The sequence below is a fragment of the Cibotium barometz genome, chromosome 54 (assembly GCF_041138505.1).
Source record: "Cibotium barometz isolate CiBa-2024 chromosome 54, ASM4113850v1, whole genome shotgun sequence".
Classification (NCBI taxonomy): Eukaryota; Viridiplantae; Streptophyta; class Polypodiopsida; order Cyatheales; family Cibotiaceae; genus Cibotium; species Cibotium barometz.
This window is the reverse complement of record NC_141099.1, coordinates 8,292,213-8,314,439: the sequence shown is the minus strand read 5'-3', so window position 1 is coordinate 8,314,439 and position 22,227 is coordinate 8,292,213. Positions and strand designations below refer to the sequence as shown.

General features: G+C 43.4%; 1 protein-coding gene across 4 annotated transcripts in view; it reads right to left on the bottom strand.

Moving 5' to 3' along the window:
- LOC147607825 (NAD(P)-binding Rossmann-fold superfamily protein) overlaps positions 1 to 22,227 on the bottom strand; it is a 109,943-nt gene that overhangs the window by 63,899 nt on the left and 23,817 nt on the right. For 3 of the 4 annotated variants that reach the window (XM_086789583.1, XM_086789584.1, XM_086789582.1), the window contains exons 2-3: positions 10,312 to 10,388; positions 10,033 to 10,141 (exon numbers count right to left, since the gene is read on the bottom strand). In XM_086789583.1, coding sequence (XP_086645709.1) covers positions 10,033 to 10,141; positions 10,312 to 10,388 — 186 coding nt within the window. Of the gene's footprint in view, positions 1 to 8,056; positions 8,833 to 10,032; positions 10,142 to 10,311; positions 10,389 to 22,227 lie in introns of those variants that run through there. The other variant, XM_086789585.1, reaches the window with a different exon arrangement.

Sequence of the window (22,227 nt, the reverse complement as noted above, 5' to 3'; positions counted from 1 at the left end):
AACCAGCAAATTCTCATTAGGCCAATGCCTCAATTTATAGAGTTTACATCAAAGCATCTAATCCCATTGATTTCTCCTTGATTCACTCCACCTCTTTTGCTTGATTCTCTCCACCTCTTCACTTTTCCCAGAATACCTCCCAGAATATCTCCACACTTCCTAAATCTTCTCATGCTACCCTTTATTCTCTCCCAGTAGATTCTTCTCACCTTTTCACAGGTTTTTTCACATTTACACATCCTCTTTTACAGCCTCTAACCAAGGGCTTGTTCCCACACACACCTTATTCACTTGTATATTTCAACAAATCCCACTTGTCAAAATGACCGAGCTTCACCATGAATCTTCCGTACTCCTCCAAAAAGAGTTCCACTACAACTCATGAAGTTGCATCTCTGCACGTAGACAATCCATGATGATGCAAACTTTGATCTTTCAAGAACTTACCCACTAAAGAAGAAATGGTACTTAAGCATCACTCTGGCCTAGCACATGATGCCCAAAAAGAACCTTGAAAGTTTCCCTCCAAGAAAACCCTCACCACAAACCTGAAACTGTCCAAGCAAGATCGCCACAAAATCTGACAGGATCTTGGCACGAGTAATCTCTCACCACACACTTACCTTTTGAACTAGAATTGAATGACCATGTGTAAATAAATCAAACCATGGCAAAGCACATAAAAGCATGAAGAAAAATAACACAAGACAAACATTGAGTGTAATCTCCCCCCCACATGAGTGATTGCACTTTCCCACACAGAAATTTTTTATATTTCTCCAGAATTAGCCCAAAGAGATGGTATCTTTTAGTATAATCTTCAAAAAGTAAATCTAAGGACTCTTCGTTTTTTTTTTCAACTGGCCTTTGGCCCAAGATCCTCCCATAGTTACCAAATTTCACCATCCATAGACAGCTGCCCGTAGGCGCTTATTTATCAACCCGTAGGCGATGCCGCCGAGGAAGCACCAAGGGGGGTTTTGAACCCAGAAACCTCTTGGTCCTAGGCAAACACCTTCACCACTTGTGCTATCACCTCATTGGCAATCTAAGGACTCTTCTAACTTATATTATGTTTATGAAAATAAATAATCAATACATAATAGGAATCCTTCATAGCTTCAAAGGGTGAACTCTCTATGGCTGGGATATAATTGATGTTCGGTCTACTACTTAGAGCATCTGCCACTACGTTTTCCTTGCCAAGTTGATTTATCATGGGCAGAAAACTCTGAATAAAAGATACCCATGTCTCTCTAAAATCAAGGATTGAGAGAGAAAGTATTTAATACTCTATTGATCAATCTTGGTTAGGGATTCAGAACCCATAAGATAATATTTCCAAATCCTAAGAGCTTGTACTACAACAGTCAACTCCTTGTCATATGTACTATAGTTGCACTCTGATGGTTCAAACTTACGGCTCTCATAATTATGCTAAGGGATAACAAGGACTTCCTCAATCCAATAGCCACTCGCATCTGTCACAACTACAAAGAATGGTCTAGTAAAGTCAAGTATTTGTAACACACAGACATGAGTAAGAACTTCTTTCAAAGCTTGAAAAGATCTATCATGTCTCTTGGTCCAATGAAATTGTTTAACCTTTTTTAAGAGACATGTCAATAAATGTGCAATGTAAGCAAAGTTGTTGAAATTTCCTATAATAGCTGAATAATCCCAAGAATGATCGTAAATTGTGTATATCACGAGGTCTAGCCAAGTGAAAATCTTCTTTGGATCCACCTTTGGCTAAGACTGTGTGGCCAAAGTACTCAATTTTATCTTGAAAGAAACTCCTCTTCTTGGGAGTGAAATAGAGTTGGTATTCTTTCAAAAGAGAGAACACTAGCTCCATATGTTTCTTATATTCTCAATATTTTTGCCGAAGACTAGTATACCATCAAAGAATACGACCACAAAATCTTTAATGTTTCAAGAATATGTGATTCATCATACGCATTTTTTAAGTCCAATGGACATTGTCAAAAACTCATAACGACCAGACGGAGTCTTGAACGCAGTCTTACACACATCCTCCTCAGCCATTCTTACTTGATGATAGCCGGACTTAAAGTCAATCTTGCTAAGTACCCTAGCCCCTCTCAATTTATGCAATAAATCAACTCTAGGAATGGGGTACCTATTGTTTACCGTAATCTTGTTTAGGGCTCTACAACCTATACATATATAGCAACAGTACAGGAGCATCATAAGGTGAGCTACTAGGTCTAATCAAACCTCTCGAAAGTACTTCTATCTAACGTTGGATTTTTTATTGACTCTATAAGGTGCTTTGCAAGGTGGTGTATTACTTGGAAGAACTTAAGTCTTGTAATCTTCGGGTCTAGAATGTGGTAGTCCAAGAGACAATTCCTCTAAGAAACAATCCTTGAACTTAGAGAGGAATGCTTGTTGTGAGGGACAGCACGTGTAGTTTCCATGGTTGTAACCTTGTTAACCAACATCGTACAAGTTTCTCCCTCTTACCTAAAGCTCTCCTCGCCTGGGTGTGGCTAAGCAAAGGGCTAAGCTCTTCTTTCATTTGACCCCCTAGAAACAAACCCTTACCATCTTTGGTAATCCACATAGTATGTGTATCATAGTCAATCTGAGGTTTATATTGATGTCTCCAAGGCATACCTAAAATGATGTCTACCCGTTGCAAAGGTGCTACTACGAAATTCCTTTCCTTCTCATAAGGCTTGATGCATAGACCTACATCTTTCACTACCTTAGTGCAATTATACTTTGTGCTAGTGAAAGCACCTTTAACCTTATAATGCCAGGGAACATACTCTAGGTTAAGCAATCTCATATAAAATCGTGTGCAACCATCACCATGCAAAATAGTAACATCTTTACCATTAATAGTCCCTTTCATTCTCAAAAGACAACGAGATTTTCTTCTACCTTCATAGTCGAAATACTCATGAGCATTGTTACCCTCTTGCTTGAATGAGCCGTCCTCCTCATTGTCCTCGATCATGTGCAACTTTGCCACGTTGCACTTCTTCTCTAAACAATCTGTAGTTGCAATATGGCCTTCTTTGTTGCACCTCTAACATCGAATGATGTGAAACTTGGAGTCCCCTTCATTAGGCTTGTTGGAAGCATCAACCCTCTTGGCACTCTTGTTGTCCTTGGGTTTGTCGAATTTCTTTAAGATGAATTCCGATTTCTAGCTTTGATGTTCGGAATTCCTTGCCTCTTTTGGAAATCTATTTTTCCTCTCACAATTCATGGCCAAGAAAATAGCAAAGTTCAAGGAATGCGGATGAAACACATTAACTTCGACTCTAATATATTGGAAAAAGAGAATAATCACTCATCAATCAAAGAGTCAGGAAAGGTTCAAAATATCAAAGGTCATTTGTAAAAGAATCTTGGTAATAACCATGATCACATTCACCGCAAAGTAGATGTAGCCAATTTTGACCCTACATGCAAGGAGATGGTTGTGGAGAAAATGGGGGAGATTTGAATTAATACCAAGCTACTCCAAAAGCTCAAATTTCTTGAGTTTATCTGCATGTACTTGATAGCCTATTTAATGGCAATGAATCAATGGAGATAATACTCTTGCTTATGTTTAGTCCCTTTTGTCATTTGCTTAATCCCTTGTGTCATTAGCTTAATCCAATTGTCACTTACTTAATCTTTCTTGCTTAGTGTACACCATGCTTAATCATAATGTCCTATCCACCCTAAGTACAACGTGCTTAATCCATTTGTCATAATCTTTCTTGCTTAGTGTACACCATGCTTAATCATAATGCCTTATCCACCCTAAGCCCTCTAAACCACAACCTAACGGTGGTATCAAAGCCTAGTTCATCCCCATTAGGATTACTAAGCCATAGGATTAAAATAGGATTAGAAACACCTTTAGCAAAAATCTAATATTTTCCCTTTTTACCCCTTTTTACTAATCAATTGAGATCTCCCTCTTCATGGTATTCTATTGAAATCCGAGCATATAGGAATTGAGCCAACATCTTAAACATCCAAGGGCCTCAGTTTTTAAACATATCTCATCAAGGAGGAGCATTGCTCTAATGATGATTAAGGAGGGGTGTGGACTGTTTTTTGCTTTTTCACAACCTCAACCCATTTGGAGGTTTCTCCAAACTCTTCTTTGGTTGCTTCCATGTCTTTTTGGAGGCCTGCATGCTCCTCTCGGAATCCTGATTTGGCCTCTTGAATCTCTGCTGTGATTGCCTTCTTAGCCTTCTCTAGTTCCGCCTCAAGTTTGGCATTGGAGTCTCGCAACTCTTGTGTGGCTAGCTCTCCTTCCTCTTTACCATACTTGTGCATCTCTTCCTTGCATAATTCCATACATTTCTCCATGCATGTTGCGAGGCTTCCATCTCTTGTCGCACCTCAGCTTGCAGTTGTTTCTAGAGATAAAACACGATTCAAACAACAATAGACAAAATGATTGACAATGCTTACCTGATTAATTTTTAATGAAGTACATGTACCTTTTCTAAGTACAAAGGTTCTTCTCCTAACATCATTGCTTATGTCACATCACACACAAATATATAGATATTATTGATATCCCTCTAAGAGGTGGTTCACAGACACTCATACTTCCTAACTCCTAAGAGTGGATTCACACGCAGGTAAGACCTTGATTCCCAACAATCCCCCCCTCAAGGGATTACCTCATACTGTCAAGAATAAATCTAGGATCATGGTTTCTTATGCCATTTTTCCTAGTCAAGGATAATTCACATGGCTCTAGTTTCATAGGCTCATGCCACTTTTCTTGGTCAAGGATAATTCACGTGGCTCTAGTTCCATAGGCCAATTATGGGATATCCCTTGGGTAAAGTACACACAGGATTAGGTCACACACACAACTGAATAGAATACAAGACATATTTTGGACTTTAAAAAACCCAATCATCAACACAATAGTTGGCCTCCTATGTGCAAGGCTCTATCTCCTCAATAATATTGGCATCTTCATTTTTTGTGAAAGCAATACTTTTCATTGTGGTTGTTTTTCCCACAATGTTTGCATGGCTTCTTTGAATAAAAATCCTTCTCTGCATGATTGTTCCTACCACAAAGGGAACACTTTGTCCCTTTCAAGTTCCTCTTTGTGAAGGAGGAGTTATCCCCTCCTATGACCTTGTTCTTGAACTTCTCTTCTTCTTTGAGGGAGTTAATGACTCCTTCCAAGGAGAGGTTTAGGACATTTTTTAGTGTGGAGATAAGGTTTCCGTAGGGGTCTTCAGAAATTGACATTGACTTGAAAAGAACAGCTACAGCCACATCTTCTTCCACGTTGGCTTTTACTGCAACAAGCTGGTTCATCATGGACTTCATCTTGTTCACATGAGTGTCGAAGCTCTCATGTGATTAGATGCATCATCACGCCATATAACTCTAGCTGCAAAGAGACCTTAAAGTTCTTTCCCTCTGTGCTCCAAAGAGCTTATCCAACATCTCATAGGCTTCTTTGAAAGTCGGGAGATCAGCAACATGGTGTATGAAGAAATTGTCGAACAGACCTAAGGCTATGAGGCCAAAGGCTTTCTAATCCCGGAGCTTCCAAGCTCTCTCGGCTTCACCTTCTACTTCAGGCATCTTTTCCTCCTCTCAATGAAAGGCCATAGCCCTTCTCTCATCAAACTAAATTTAAGCTTAGTCTCTCAGGTGTGAAAACTCTTCCCGTTGAATTTTTCAATGAACATGTGGGAGGCCATGATAAGGGAAGGGGATCCTAGATCTTATAATGCTTGAGCCAGTGTCTACCTTTTTACAAAAATTAGGGTCAGGATTTTTCAAATTAGGATTTTCCAAAAATTAGGGCTTTTTGGAAATGATACTACAAGGAGTTGTAGCAACACTCTAATGCTTGTAATGCACCCTCAATTTTGAAAATAATTGATAAATTAGGGTTTAATGCTCTGATTAAGCAAGATTTGCTAAAAAAATGAAAAGCCCCAAACTGATTTTTATGTACCTTTCCTGATGTAATTTTTTCTGTTGATTCATGCAGGCTCCCCCTTGTGTGCTGATATGTTTGTATGCACCTTCATGCTCTTTCTTCCTCTAATATGCTGGTCGGCAGCTTTGTTAGGTGCGTGAGATGAGAAAGACGGCTACATCAACAGCAGCAGATGGCGATTTTGCTTGCTGGTTTCTGGCAGCAGAAGAAGGTAGCTAAGCTTAATGCTTAGCTTAGCTTAGCAAGCTCGTGCACAGGGACCACAGTCTGCAAACGAGAGCAAAATGACAGCAACATGCTGAAGATGACGCCAACAGCACATGTGGCTTTATGATATAAGGTTATTAAAACCTTATGGCGTCAAAGGGCTGCACAGTCGAGCGATGGCGGGGAACAAATGTGATGAAGATGGCTGCTATCCATGGTATGTCTCATCATGGAAAAGGAAAACAAAACAAGTGCAACTAACATAGCTCTCTAAAAGTAGAAGCTCATACAATGATCATCATGTGGGAGTACATGGCATATATAAGCATTAGTCCAAGAGAATCTCATCATGGAGTGCCTGAGAATATGAAGCACCAGGGGCACATCATCCTCATAGAGGGTACACCTCTCTCAAGCATGTCGAGCAAGTAAGAGATATAACACAATTCAAACAACAGTAGACAAAATGATTGAAAATGCTTGCCTGATTAATTTTCAATGAAGTACATGTACGGTTGTACCTTTAAGTACAAAGGTTCTCCTTCTGACATCACTACTTATGTCACATCACACAAACATCTAGATATTATTGATACCCCTCCAAGAGGCGGTTCACACACACACATACTTCCTCACTCATAAGAGTGGGTTCACACATAGGTAAGACCTTGGTTCCCAAAAATGACAAAAACACTCTCTAGGTGCAAGAAAAGTGCTTTTCTCATTAATACAATGGCTGAAAAAGAACAATCGGAAGAAGCCAGAGGGCAGACAAATTGTTTCATATAAATCAATCTCTAGGTGCTCTTCTCATTAATACAAAGGCTGAAAAAGAACAATTAGAAGAACTTAGAGGGCAGGCACACTGTATCATACACAACTTCTCAACCACCTTCAAACATATTCCTCTTACTCATCTCAATCCCCCATGATGATGACATGGAGGCCCTTATATACATGTGGGTGTGGTAGACCCAGTCACAGGGAAGTCAAACATACCCATTCTTTAGTAGAAATTCCAAAGGACCCATTCTCTAGGAGAATTCTTCGAGAGAGAACCACTTCTCTAGCCAAGAAGTCTTTCAATGCATTTATTCTTTAAGACATTCAATCCACGGATAACTTCTATTCACCTCCCCTATGAAATCACCTTAAAGAAATGAACCTTGCAACTCACATACATTTGTTTTTAAGGCTAATCAAACCTTCTAGACTGTTAGTGTTTTAGTGATGAGCTATGGAATAGCTCTTCTCATTAATACAATGGCTGAAAAAGAACAATCGGAAGAACCTATAGAGCAGACACATTGTTTCATACGAAATACTCTCCAGGTACTCTTCTCATTAATACAAAGGCTGAAAAAGAACAATCGCCGAAGAACCCAGAGAGCAGGCACATTGTATCATACACAACTTCTCAACCACCTTCAAACATATTGCCTCTTATTCATCTCAATCCCCCATGATGATGACATGGAGGCCCTTACATACATGTGGGTGTGGTAGACCCATTCACAGGAAAGTCACAACCTGTTCTTTAGTAGAAATTCCCAAGGACCCATTCTCTAGGAGAATTCTTCTTCGAGAGGACCACTTCTCTAGCCAAGAAGTCTTTCGATGCACTTATTCTTTAAGACGTTCAATCCACGGATAACTTCTATTCACCTCCCCTATTCTATCATGAGAAATTTCCTTAAAGAAATGAACCTTGCAAATCACATACATTTGTTAGAAAGGCTAATCAAACCTTCTGGACTGTTAGTGTTTTATTGATGAGCTATGGGATAGCTCGGAATCACTTCATCCCTAAGGCTCCACAAGTCTATTGATCACAAAAATCAACACAAAAAAAACCCTTAACACTGCTTGCTCCGAATCAGCTACCTGCTGCTGCTTCATCTTCTCAGCCTTTGATGCCGAGGTTGTGGTCTTCTTGGGCAGTGGTGGCCGTTGTTCATCTTTCTTCTAAGTTTGCTCAGATGCCTTCACCTTAGTTACTTTGGTTTACACTGTATTATAAGTCCTTCCCCTTCTCTAACCCCAAAGCTCCCAAGGACAGGGTTTTCTTAGCCGCCGCCTTCTTCCCATGGCAGATACTGGACCTTTTTTTCACGTTCTTCCAGTTGAATGTGTCAATCATGTTCTAGTAAAAAGGCACCCAGAGCTGGCCACACTTGTAGAGATGTTGGTCACTTGGCTGTACCTTTTCCATCTGCACCATCATGTGCTCATGAAGTGAAGCATATGAGCAAAATTGGTCTTGACCCCACTCTCAATGTGAAACAAACTCTTCAACACCTCAGTGATTGTGCTAGCCTCCTCCTTGATGATTACACGGTGGCCTGCAAAGGCATGGAAAGGCACTTCCTCCCTGAGCTAGTAGCTTAATGCTTGAATTTGATTTCTGGATGCTGATGGGAAAGCATGCCAGCATCTCCTTTGCAACTGACTCACCAATCTCTTCATTAGGGAGGTGTAGATATAAGTGCAGCAAAGTGAAAGGGATGAAATGACCTCCAGCAACTCCTGCTCATAAAACCTTATTAGACCCGCCACCTCTATGAGAGCCAAACCTGTGCCTTGACCTTTGATTTCGACATCCTTTGCAGGCTGTGAAAGGTCTTTCGTAGAGACATATGTAGATGGAGCCATGAATCTTTCTGCAAACATACAAATTGGTGGTGATAGTAAAGAGAGTACAGAAAGCGCAGAGGTATAGAGTGCATGAGAGTAGGAAAACTTTGCAAAGGAGACCAATCTAAGCATATATTTGGTGTAGATCGAATTCAAAACATTCCTTTGCTATGACTGATAAATGAACTGTCAAGTCTTGTATATCACAGTTAGATTTGACTCAATTTATGTGAGGCACAGATGGCCACCATGACTGATTGATGTTGAACATTATGAGTGGTTGGTGTCTCTTGATGTTTGATGCATTATATACACCTGGCAACACCTTCCTAGCTAAATCTTCAAAGCTGATTGCTCCATTGGTATAGACTCTGTGAACTCCAGGTCACAGACCAGATTTCAAATGCGTTACTATGGACTGGGGGCTGGGGGCTGGATGGGCTCATCAGAAAGCCCTAATGTAAGGTTTGTTAAGGCAGGACGATGGCCATAGAGTGACTAGTGAGCATATTAGTTTCAAATAAGTTGCATGCCAAGGAGAGATTGTACCACATCACAGTAGCCATGGGAGCAAGGGCTGGATACATTATGGATCAACAGCCATTTGTGCAATGAAACTTGGTGCTAATGAGCCAGGAAGACACTAGAAGAGCGCCTTCACAAGGGTGTATGGTTCAGTAAGGAAATGGGGAATGCAAGGCTAGTGAGGTGAAATTTTGGAAAAAAGGCTAAGGCCGTCTTGCAAATGATTTTTTTCCCATTTAGTTCGAAGCCATAAAAAGGGCATCTCTCAAGCTTAGGAGACTTCAGCAAAGAACGAAGAATTCATTCCCAAAGCAGCGAACCAGTAGATCTACGAGTCCAATAACCTTGAAAAACTTCAACACTTCAGATACAACCTATAGCAAGGTGCACAACAAAAGTGCTCCAGTCTGCGGCCCAGTTAAGTGCACAGGAGTTCAACAACAGCCACCAGTATGTAGCCCTTTCTACCTCTGTTCTCATCTGTAAGACACAAAGGGGGGGCCTGACCAGCCATTGGGAGGGTGCACTGTAAACAATGGTCCAGCGAAAGCAAAATAAGCCTGCTCTTGTGCACTGCCATCAAACGTACTCATCACAAACACAATATATACTCCCAACCAAACAAGCAAGTAGAGGTTACTCCTGACACCAACCACAACGCTTAAAAACATATATAATTAGAGATCTGGGCCAACTAGCACCTTGTGAATTGTTCATTGGTGATCTCATCATGGAGAAAATTGTGGCTCCTTGTAAACCCAGTACTGTCTTCTAGCTTGGAACGAGCCTCAAAATGCACAATGGCACTCTCTGCATTTGACAACATAAAACCACATAATGGTGAATCAGCATTGATTAAGACTACGAACACTCAACATTGTCTGACTCAATGTGTTCACCACATTAGATTGATAAAACATCAAAAATGCTACAATAAAAATCAAAACTCCCGCCTTGCTGAACTTCTCCAAAATTTGTACCATTAGATTCAAATTTGTGCACATGACTTGCTTGGCCAAATGCATACAGGCAGCTTTTTCGCTCTTCTAACTTAGTCCTGCACAGCAAATGACAAATTAATTTTCCAGATATCATAAGCAAAGCCATTGGACTTGTGTCATACTTCTGCAAACGTGAGTAATCAAGCATGTCTGTTGATCACAGGAAACCAAAGTGCAGCATTTAGCGCTAGCCAAAAAGCTAAGGATAGACATTTAACTCCATCATGGATGAAACAAAACAAAAATATGGCATCCACATTTTGTTTCTTTTTTTTCCTTGTTTGAATAAACTCTAGCTTCCCCATCCAGCCAGTAAACAAAAGTTAAATAAATCTATTGCAAACCAGAAGAGACTGAAGAGAGGTTCTAGGTCATGGGTAGAAAGGGAGACAGAAACAAAGATTAATTACATCCGCAAAAAGACCAAAAAGGTCTATGAGACCAAAATCCATAAAAACTGCTGCTAGGGCTGGGCCATGTGCACCTGGATGGTTGAGTCAGACATGAGTCACCTGTTTGACCTGGTTGTGTGCTGGAGTTGACAGGAGTAGCACAACTGGGTGGGGTGTGGCACAGATCTGACCATCGGTGCAATCGCTGTACTGTGGTGGCTGTTCATCGGTGGTAAAACGTTCAATTAAGGGAAAGTGTTGAAAAGCAAAGGTAATCAAACCCCCCTCCTTGAGTGACACATGGCAATTGAGAGGATAATGATCGCATATGCAAGGTTGGAAGACTTTATCAGAAAGTATAAAGGAAGAAGAGATGAGGGGCGGTCATCCCCTTGCGCACCCATTTTTGCCGGGTAGCAGGGACACTTCTCCCCAATTGGGTGGCTGGGCAGTCGGATATGGGACCCCAACACATGGCCCAATTCAATGGTTCAAGTGTGTAGAGTCTCAGCTCACAATGATGTCGTGTGGCCACGACCTCTCGTTGAGTCTCAATGTGGAACCTATGAGATAATGTCTAGAGCTCCCTCATGGCTATTTGGATTGTCTGTGAAAGGTCACTCTACAGGTAGTCAACAGAGGAAATTATCTCTATAAAATGCCATCTTAATGGTATTTGATATAGATTTGAACTATTTTAATACTAATAAGCAAGAATGAAATGGCACAACACAATACAAGATAGCAAAGTTGAATGAGATAGCCTTCCTCTGAGAGCGGCCAGCCAACGAAGAAGAGCCTCTCTGTCCCCGTCCGTTTTTTCTGTCTCCCGTGATTGAGACTGGGTCATGTACTTAGCCATTTTTTGGCTGCATTTTGGTAACTGATCGAAGGATCTTTTCTTGGAAGGGGGGAAGATAGCAATGTTGAAAATTAAATGACACTGGCAATAGGGCCAGAAAGGGCCAACCCCCCTTGTGATAAATGTATTATTAAGGCTTTCCCCTTCTCTCCACGAACTCGATCACATTTGCACGCCCTCGTAAGCAACAAAAGCAAGAAATGATGATGACGCGGCTGTACACACAGTACATGCAGCAGATTCAGCAGTACAGAATGATCAAGCAGCAGGTACATTGTACAGCAATTCTTACGTACATAAGGACGGACAGAGCTGGCAAGGAAGGTACGGTGACTCTAGGATGTACAGATTCGCTGTACGGCCAGTTTTTGCCAAAAAAAACGTTTTCTTCCTTTCTTGCTTTGTAGTATTGGCGTGGGATAGAGAGAGGAGGGGTGGAAGGTGGTACCCATTGGGCTACCTCACACCTCCCCACAAATGGGGAGGGTGCCCACCCCTTCTTTAATAAAACAGGCACCTACATAAGTGCATGTTCAGCCAAAGTTCCATGTTGTTCCACTTTCCAAGCACTTGTGTTTGCACACTTTGTTGAATACAATTGTGTGTGTGTAATTTTTGGTTATTAAAGCCTGCACAATTGTTACGTACCTAACACTAATCGTTAGGATTAGGGTTTAATCTGGTAAGGTTAGGGGACCCTGAGATTAGAGGAAGAGCATGCAGATACAGGTGGCTAGGGTCAATTATTAATAAATCCATGTGACCTGGCTATTTATGACTAAATGGTATTTATGGTGGCAATTATCACTATATAAGTGATGCCATGGGTTATTATTGTTATTGACTATTATTGGTTTTTTGTTTTGTTTTCTGAGGCCAGGTCAACTTGGCACAAACGTGCCCCATAGCCAGGGTTGACTTAGCACAGATGTGCCCGAGCCTAGACGAAAGAAGGCATAATCCTGCCATCGACATGGCGAATCACAGGCGGTCTTGCCGAGGGTCTCCTAGGACAAGCTCTAGTGGTATGGAACCATGTCTGATTGGCTTGGCCTACGGGAGTGAAACCTTAGCTCCCGGATCGGAGGAGGTTGCAGACATAGCCTAAAGTTGGGTGGTGAGCTTGCATGCACCCTTTTATGTTGTTTGTACTAACCTTGTTTATTTATGTGTATTCATCTGTGTTTCTCAAGGTCGCCCAATCTAGGTATCTCTCGGTCACACCAAGTCTGTGTTTGATCTTGTAAAGAAGTAGGTGCGTCTCTTGGTTTGGCAGCAAGATAGGTTTCGTGTGGATCCTCTGAGAGAGAGAGAGAGAGAGAGAGAGAGAGAGAGAGAGAGATATTAACGTCTACGAGAGGCCGAAGTCGGCCTATGAGACAAAAAATAATACAACTGTGTTCTTCCGGTCATCGGAAGAAAAGAAAGAAAAGAAAAAGTGTGCATGTGTCTGGATACAACTGTGAATCATCATGGATCGGTGGAGCCCGTATACAAACAATATAAGGGGGGGTGGGGATGTGGATGGAGTGCTAAGGCAAGATGCATCTCTATATGCTGAAGGGGTAGTACAAGCATGCTATGCACATCTATGGCTAACTCCATCCAGTGCCATAAGAGGGATATAAGATATCATACATCGCCGATGCTGAGGCTGTGAATGGCGTGAACATGTACCCTGAGTCTGAATGAAAGCGAGCTAGCCTCTCTTGCGTCTCCATCTGGTGTCTCATTCGGATAGCTGCTATCTCTCGGTGACGGAGTCGGGGTGCTCTATGTCTAGTCTGTCTAGGTCTCCTCCTAGCTCTCAATTCCTTTGCTCTCTGTGCGGTCACCCCACGTGGTACATCAGCTGGCACTGGCATAGCTCTCTGGAAGAAATCTGTGAGCTGGGACTGTCACCCACCCCTAGTGGGAGCGGGTGTCTGGAGGAGTCTCTCTCGAGAATGAAGCTCTAAGAGTAGTCTGCCAAGTTGTCGCTGGTCCGAGGCCTCCATCAACTGATGTAGTGAAGAGTGCTCCTCAAACAATCCTGCATATCTATCTCTGACACCCTGGTGGATCTACATACAAAGTGATCCTCAGTCTCCACCTCCTCGTGGCACAATCTGCATATCCGCTTAGCTCTGGGAACCCGTGCCGCTCTCCTTGCCTCTATCTCTAGCTGATGTGATGAGACTCGTAGCTGTCCAATAGCAACGCGAGAGCTGTGTGGCATGTATACATCCATGTACCGCGGTCGATGTATAAACCCATCCCCTGAGATGCTCATAAAGTGGTCTCTGTAATACCGCATCTTCGGTGGTAGTGGGCTCTCTGGTGCTGTCCATGTCTCCAAAAGAAAGAAAGAAAGAAAGAAAGATTTTATTAACGTCTTCCAAAAGACCGAACTCGGCCTAAGAGACAAATCAGTGTACCTGTGTGGGGTATCCTCTGTCATCCCAACAAAATGAAAAAGTACTGAACTAAAAAAGCTGAATCTGGGTGTAAAATAAGTACAATTAGTGGGGGAGGTGATGGAGCTCTACTACTAGGAGAATGCAAAGCTATACGCATGGAGTATACAATCATGATATGCAACCTAGCTAGCTCCATCCTGTACCATACTGGGGGTATAGAATGGTATACATCAATGGAAGGTCCACAGCGCCCTGAAGAACATGCCTGGGTCTGCTCTGAAGCGAGCCAGTCGCTCCGCACCCTCTCTGTGAAACTCAGCTCTGATCTCTGTCATCTCTCTCTGGTATAGGCGTGGTGTCCAAAAGCCAGGTGTCCTCTGTCTCTTGCAAGCTCTGAGTGTCTCTGCTCTCTGGAGAGTAATTCCCTGCTGTGTAGGGGCTGGGAGTGGGGTGGATCTCTGAAAAAATGTAGTAATCTGTGTCTGTCGTACCCCCTCTGGAGCTGTCTGAGCCTGTAATGATGTCTCTCTGTGACGCTGTATGTCTAGAATGAATCTCCCCAGTATGCGCTGGTCTGCTGCCTCAAAGATCTGGCGTAGGGAATGTGGCTCTCTGAATAAAATGGGATATCTCTCTCTGATGGCTGTATATGCTCTGCATCTGCATACATAATGCTCCTCACTCTCCACCTCCTCTCTGCACAATCTGCATACCCTCTCCTCTCAGGGGATCCGTGCTGCTCTGCCAGTCTCGATCTCCAATCGATGTGATGAGACTCTAAGCTGACCAATAGCTACTCGGGAGCCATGTGGTAAAAAGCCCTCCATGTATCTAGGCCTCTCTATAAATCCATCATCAGTGATACTCATGAAGTGATCTCTGTAGTATAGCATCTTCGGTGGAAGAGGCTGTGTAGGTGATATCCATGTCTCTCGTGTATAGAGCTGCCATAGGTCCTGTCTCAATACTCTGTTCCTCTCACTATGAGAGAGATGGATATGTGGTGCATCCCTGTCATACTGGAATGGTGGTAGATGATCCATGTCTAGGCCATGCTGTGAGAACCAATGTGTGACCTCTGCATACCATGATCCTCTGTCTCCTGCCTCAGCCAGCTGTCTAGATGCCTCAAAAGCTCTGTATGACAATCTGTCCTGTGGCATCTCTCTGAATCTGTCTAGCAGGCATATAGTCTGGAATATGGCCTCTACCATCATAGGAGGCGCGGCAAACTCTGCTCGGATAATGTCATGAGGTACTGACGGTTTGCTGCGTATTATGCATGCCATCATGAGAGCCTGTGGTCTCTCTATCTCTGTCCACCAATGGGTAGCAAGTCCTGGCGCCCACACCGCTGCTCCATACATCAGTGCCGGTGTGACTAATGTATCAAATAGCCACCCTTTCGTCCGGGGCTCCTGAAAATGCGCCTGGTGGCGCTGTCTCTCTAGCATAGCCAATGCTGCAAGATAGGTTTCGTGTGGATCCTGTGAGAGAGAGAGAGAGAGAGAGAGAGAGAGAGAGAGAGATGCATGTGCAAGAGGGTAAGCTGTCCGAAAAACCTGAAACACAAAAACCCCAAAACGCAAAGGCACATAAACCCTAGATTTCTATTCATAACCCTTGTCGGAAAGCTGCTACTGAATGTTTTTGCTTTGCTAGGCTGTATATACTATAGAGGACTGTGCATGTACGGTATGCACCTGTAGGAGTCACTCCTATGCAGGTACATGAGTGCATAGACTGCTGTACAGCCAGCCAGGCCATACAGCAGCAGGCTGGAAAACAGCCTGTGCCGGCTCTACGCAAGGCCCGGTGCATGGGCTGCTGGCCGTACAGAGGTCAGGGTTGTGGGCCGTACAGCGAGGAGGCAAGGGAGTACAGGTGCCAGCAGGACAGCAGATGGGGAGGAGAGGGCACATGTAAGGCAGTCGGCGAACAGGAAAAGCAGGCGAGATGCATGCGCATTTAGGGACGACGTTTTTTTAGGAAAGCGCCGTGTTGCTTTGGATTTAAAAAAGCACGAAGCTCTTGTTTTTTTTTTAACAAGGAGAGAGGGGGGGGGGGGGGGGGGGGGGGGGGGCGCTACATTTACCCTACACATCCTAAAGGTAGCCCTATTGTTTTTTTCAAGTGAAAAGCCCAACTAGCGTTTTTTTTAACTTATAAAAACAAGGTTAGGGGAGTTAAACACAAAATATCATACACTACGCATGACGAAAGTTTCTAGAATGGTCTGCTACGTGGATTCACAACACGGTTTCCATCTCTTGTGTGTGAAGCATTGGTAGGTGGTGTTTCTCACATATTTTCTCGCGTGACAGCATAGTTTTCTATTACGTACATACTACCAATCTTTAGGATTAGTGATCTAATCCAATAGCAAGCTTAAGAGAGCCCTAAGGATTAGAGGAAGCAAAGGACGCAAGCTAAGGCTCATGGTTAATAATACTGAGTATACACGCTATTTATGACTGGACAGTTGTTTATATTTTTCAGCTTCCTCCTCAACCTTTTTTTCTTTGGTTGCTGCTGCTTCTTTAGCCTCTATATGTTGCCTTAGCAATTTGTTTTGTTCCAAGAGTAATTTGATGAAGTCTTCATTGCTTTGCGGAAGCATTTCTAGAATGGTTGCGTGACGCGTCTTCTTTGTAGATTTCTCCTTCCATACCTTCCGTTGGAAAAACCACCTAGGCCTCCACAATGTCAAGAGAGACATCGTCAGAAATGCTCACTTTTGGGTAGCCAAGTTGGGTCACAACCTGCAGCTCTGATACCAATGTAGCATGCAATAGGTTGATCATCGTAATGCGCAACAAAGCCTTCTTTATACCTGTGAGTTTATGCGATTCCACTTTACTTGAGAGAGAAGAGAAGAGAGAGAGAAGATAGAGTCGACACAGTATTGGGTCTCAATTACCCACTGAAGGCCCCCCTACAAGCAAGAGTATTTGCTTATATTTTCTTTGGAGAACTTTGTACAATGAGTATGAAAGATGACTAAGGACTTCCCAATGCAAGGACAAAGTAGACGGAACGCAGGTGAACCATATGATGTCCAAGCTACCTGGAATAGCTCTTCAATGACCGCTATGCAAACCCAGAACTGTGGGATGCACATATTCTGGCTGAATGCTAAGGAAAAAAAGAAGCTCTTCACGGAAGGCTTGGGGCTATGGCAGAATAAAGTGCTGCTTTGTCGAATGTATGCACAAGGCCAAAGGCTCTAGGCACACATCATTGCTTGTAGACTGATTTTATGAGAATGATTTATGATATGACTGATGCGTTTGCTTTTATATGATTTTATGCTGCTGGTCAAGTTGCTACAGAGCTGTCAGCCTACTGTGGACAAGGGAAAAATCCTTTTACTAGCATTAAATGCGAACTTAATCCCATATGTGTCCCATGGGCTAGCCGATTGGCTGAGGCTGGGCAACTGGATGTCTAGAATGACCAGAGGCTGCCGACTGGGTGTCAAAGTTTTCCATGGTGCTTTTCTGCTGGCCAACTTGCTGAATATGTTGATTCTGCTGGCCGACTTGATGATGAGAGGTGGCATAGAGTGTAAAGACCCATATGCAAGGTAACCCCCATGATGGGGTGCCCTATGGACTGGCCAATGTGTATATGCCCTAAAATGCCTTCTAATGTGATAACTAATGCTGAGGTTGACCTCTACATGAGCTTATCTGATGAATTCTCCAAGTAGGTAAGAGGACTAACACATGCAGACTCTCTATGGCTATGGAGACTAACCTACGTAGCTCGTGCCTGACATGTCCCGGACTGGGGCTCACAATGGGGCCACAGCATACGACAAAATATTCCTAAAAAGGTAATCCTACTGTATAAATGTTGCACTGATGTAGAGCCAATGTGTCACATAGCACACCAGTGCAAGGTGCATGTGACAATGGCGGCAATTATCACTATATAAGTGAGTATAAAGCTCCCATAGGACCACCTGATACACAAGCTAAACACACAAGGTTATAACATATAGAAGGGTGCGGGCAAACTCACCTCCCAACTGTATATTCCATCAGGAACCTCCCCCGAGCCAAGGGCTCAGATTACACTCCCCATAGGCCAAGCCAGTTAGCCTTGGCATCCCATACCACCAGAGCCTATCCTAAGGGACCTTCGGAAAGCCGCAAGACCGCCCGTGAACCGCCATGTCCATGGTAGAAGTCTAGTCCATGCACAAACATCAGCCAAGTAATATGACTGAATGGATCGTATATAGTGCCTATTGCTGCTATAAATAACAATCCAACTATAAATAGCCAATAACCATGGATTATCAATAATAATGAACCCTAGCCACATGTAGCCTAGTTGTGGCCTTCTCCTATCTCAAGGTTCCCCAACCCTGACCAAATTAGGACCTAACCCAAAGAATTAGTGTTAGGCACATACCAGTGAGGCCATGAGTTATTATAGTTATTGACTATTAAGCCTGGACCAGAGTAGTCATACTCCTGCCATCGACATGGCGGATCACAGGCGGTCGTGTCAAGGGTCCCTTGTGCTCTGGTGGTATGGGATGCTAGCCACCTGTAACCTACCTCTAACCTCCCCTAATCTCAAGGTTCCCCAACCTTGACCAAATTAGGACCTAATCCAAAGGATTAGTGTTAGGAACATATCAGGTTATTATTATTATTGACTATTAAGCCTGGACCAGAGTAGTCATACTCCTGCCATCGACATGGTGGATTACAAGCGGTCTTGCCGAGGGTCCCTTAAGACAGGCTCTGGTGGTATGGGACGCCAAGGCTGATTGGCTTGGCCTGTGGGAGTGGAGCCTTAGTCCCTAGATCAAGGGAGGTTACGGTTGGGTGGTGAGCTTGCATGCACCCTTTTCCGTTGTTTGTACTAACCTTGTTTATGAATGTGTATTAGGTGATCCTTTGGGAGGAGTCCTTACAGCATTAAACACGCTTCCACACATAGGCACTTTGGGAGGAGTCCTTACAACATTAAACACGCTTCCGCACATAGGCACTCTTCCATTTCCTCAACTTTCCCGAAGTTTCCCCCAATTTTCCCTATGTCCCCAATTTCTTTCAATTTCCCTATTCTCTCAATTTTCCCCAATGTCACCCAATTTCAACTAATTTGCCCTGATTCTCTTCAACTTCTTCCAATTCACCCAACTTATCTTGATTTTTTTTGCATCTTGCTTTCCTTGTCTTCAATTCAACAATTGCTGAATTTTTGTGACATTCAGCGCATGATGTGGTCTCTATTGTTGGTTTTGTTGATTTTCAGCTTAATCAATATTGTATTCATATGCATTGGTATGGAAATCTTGTCAGAAATGCCCATGACACTATGTATATATACCTAGATGAATCTAAGAACATGCCCAAATTCACCTTTTAGGAATGTGCATGTTATATACTCATGGTAGTCAACCCACAAGACTATATAACTATCAACTCCATTATGCATAGTATGGACTAGATACTACGACATCCCCACTAACGCCATCAGTGCCCAATAGTGGGTGTAGAACTCTGTATCAAGATATGCTCTCACACACGCACTCCACACACACACACACACACACACACACACACACACACACACACACACACACATAAGAGCATATATTCACACAAAGGCCTTCGTGCTGAGTTTCTGTCAAACCTCCAAAGCTGCAGGCAAACTCAGCCATAATGAAGCCTAGCACTAAGGGAAGTAGCAAATAGAATGTACTTGATTCTCCCGAGATCAATATACTTTATTTGAGGGAGGGACAGACCGTTCCAGCTCATTGTGCGTCTCTTGTCAATTCAGCAAATTACTTCTTGTATTGAGCATGTTGTCCATTAAATCTTGGTGTATTTAAGTGTATTGATTAGCATTGTGTTCAACCAAGTTACATTGGTATCAGAGCATACTATTCTCTTTCACTTCTATCGTGAAAGACGATCACTGTTAACACTAGCTATCTCTACACTTGGAACCCTATGGACAGCCATACAGTGAATGTTGGAGATGCTAACAGGAGGCAGGGACAATGAAATGCATGCCTCCAATGCTTTACAGGATGAGCAGAGACTCATGTGGTGCACAGTGTGAAGAAATAGTATTTTTCCCAACCCTAAAAAGGGATTTTTTGGGTATTTTATATTTTATTTGGGGTTTTTTGTCTTGGCTACTGGCCTACACCTTTTAGGGTGACTGACCATCACCCCCCCCCCCTCAGTACATATAGCCTTGCCCCTATCTTTTATCATTCGTGTACCACTTCATTGTTATATACGGTACCATCTGGCCACTACCCGGGACAGCAGCCCACCCTCTGCTACAGGCCATCGTGGGACAGCAGCCCTCTCTGCTATCATTTGCTGGTCGCCTACATCAGGGCTGACTTCAGAGTTTCATCATCAGGTGTACATCAGCGTTTACTTCAGCACACCATCAGGCTTACCTCAGCGTTCATCTTCTGAGCTTTACATCCTTTTCAACAGCGTTTTTCTTCTGCTATCTTCAGCGTTTACCTCAGGCTGACATCAGCATTTTATAGCAGCCTCACATCATCAAGCTCACATCAGGCTTATATTAGCACTTACATCAGGCTTACTTCTGCACTGTTATCTGCATTTTACATCAGCATAGATCAGCGCCTACATCAGCACTTCATCTGCGTTTTACATCAACAGACATCAGCGTTTTCATCAGGGCTTACATAAGCGTTTATATCAGCCTTACATCAGCACATACATCAGGGCTCACATCAGTGCTTACATCAGCATATCTTTTGTGTTTTGGCACAGCCCATGGGACAGCAGCCCCCTCTACTATACATAGAGCACTTGCTTTTATTGCCCAATTTGATATTGCTTTCAGTGTGACGAGGATTTCACTCAGAAATCCATGATCCGGCATGTAAGCATGTTCATGAAAGGCATTGTTGTCCATTGGTGGCTCACGGAGAAGCTCTCACCGAATCCTATTAGATCATGGGAAGAGTTCAAGGAGAGATTCTGAAACCGATCCCGTCAAATGGGAATAGATTCCGTTGGACACCCACACGCGTAAATAGCACAACTTAAATATCACAATATGAATGGACAACTCAATAACAATTGAAAACTGAAATGAAATGAAATGATGATAAATGGACACCAACACTGGGGCCGGAACAGGACGACCCCCCCCCCTCAATATATGATATATTATTGGGAGTTTTTAAGTGATACAATGCTCCATGGGTTCAATGAACCAGATGATGTCCATGTACAACTGAGATGAATACAGTTACCAAACAAGAGACTTGAAGTAGACGTTCGAAGAAGAGCGATCCACTGGAAGAAGTCTAATCTCTACGGTCCTGTGCCTTCACTGGAATCCGCAGAGAGCATCCCACTGGTGTTCCAAAACCACGCACAAACAGGCGCTCCCGTACTAACGCCTGGCTCTCCCGATCTCGGCACTCGTGGACCGTGGTTCTCCAGAAGCTTGGACTACCCGGCACCGAACGGGTGTTGGCAGCAAAGAGTATCCCTTGTAAGATTTACACCAAAGACCTTTACTTGAATCTCAATCCACTTACCTTGTAAATTAATGGATACGGCCTTCAGTAGTACTAGGCACCCACATATGAAAAGAGAAGTCTTTATTAATGCTCTTGCTGCCAGCTTGAGAGATTTGAGGATGGAGAACCAGCAACTGCCCCATAGTATGGGATGTAATATTCGCCTGTTGTGAAGCCTGTATGCAGCCGCCTGCAAGGCAGAAGAACCTGTGCGCAACCGCCTGGGCACAACCGTCTAGTTGCAATCGCCAGTGTGCGCCCGCTTGTAAAGCAAGGAGAGAGATGGAATCTATGCAGCCGCCTGCAAGTTGTACAGCCGCCTGTAAAGCGAGAGGGATGGGAGGACCTGAGCGAGAGGGATGGGAGGACCTGGGCACAGTCACCTGCAAGGCAAGAGGATGGTGGCCTGTGCGCAGCCGCCTGCAGAGCAAGATGAAAGGAGAGCTGTGCGCAAGAGCAAGCAAACTCGCCTATGGGCCAGCGTCGAAAATCAGAACTTGGGTGGAGCCGTCTTGCGGGTAAACGATGGAGAGGTCGCTTGGCGGCCAGATGCAAGAAGGTGGCCATGCACAACCGCCTATATACAAGAGGATGGTGGCCTGTGCGCAGCCGCCTGCAGAGCAAGATGAAAGGAGAGCTGTGCGCAAGAGCAAGCAAACTTGCCTATGGGCCAGCGTCGAAAATCAGAAC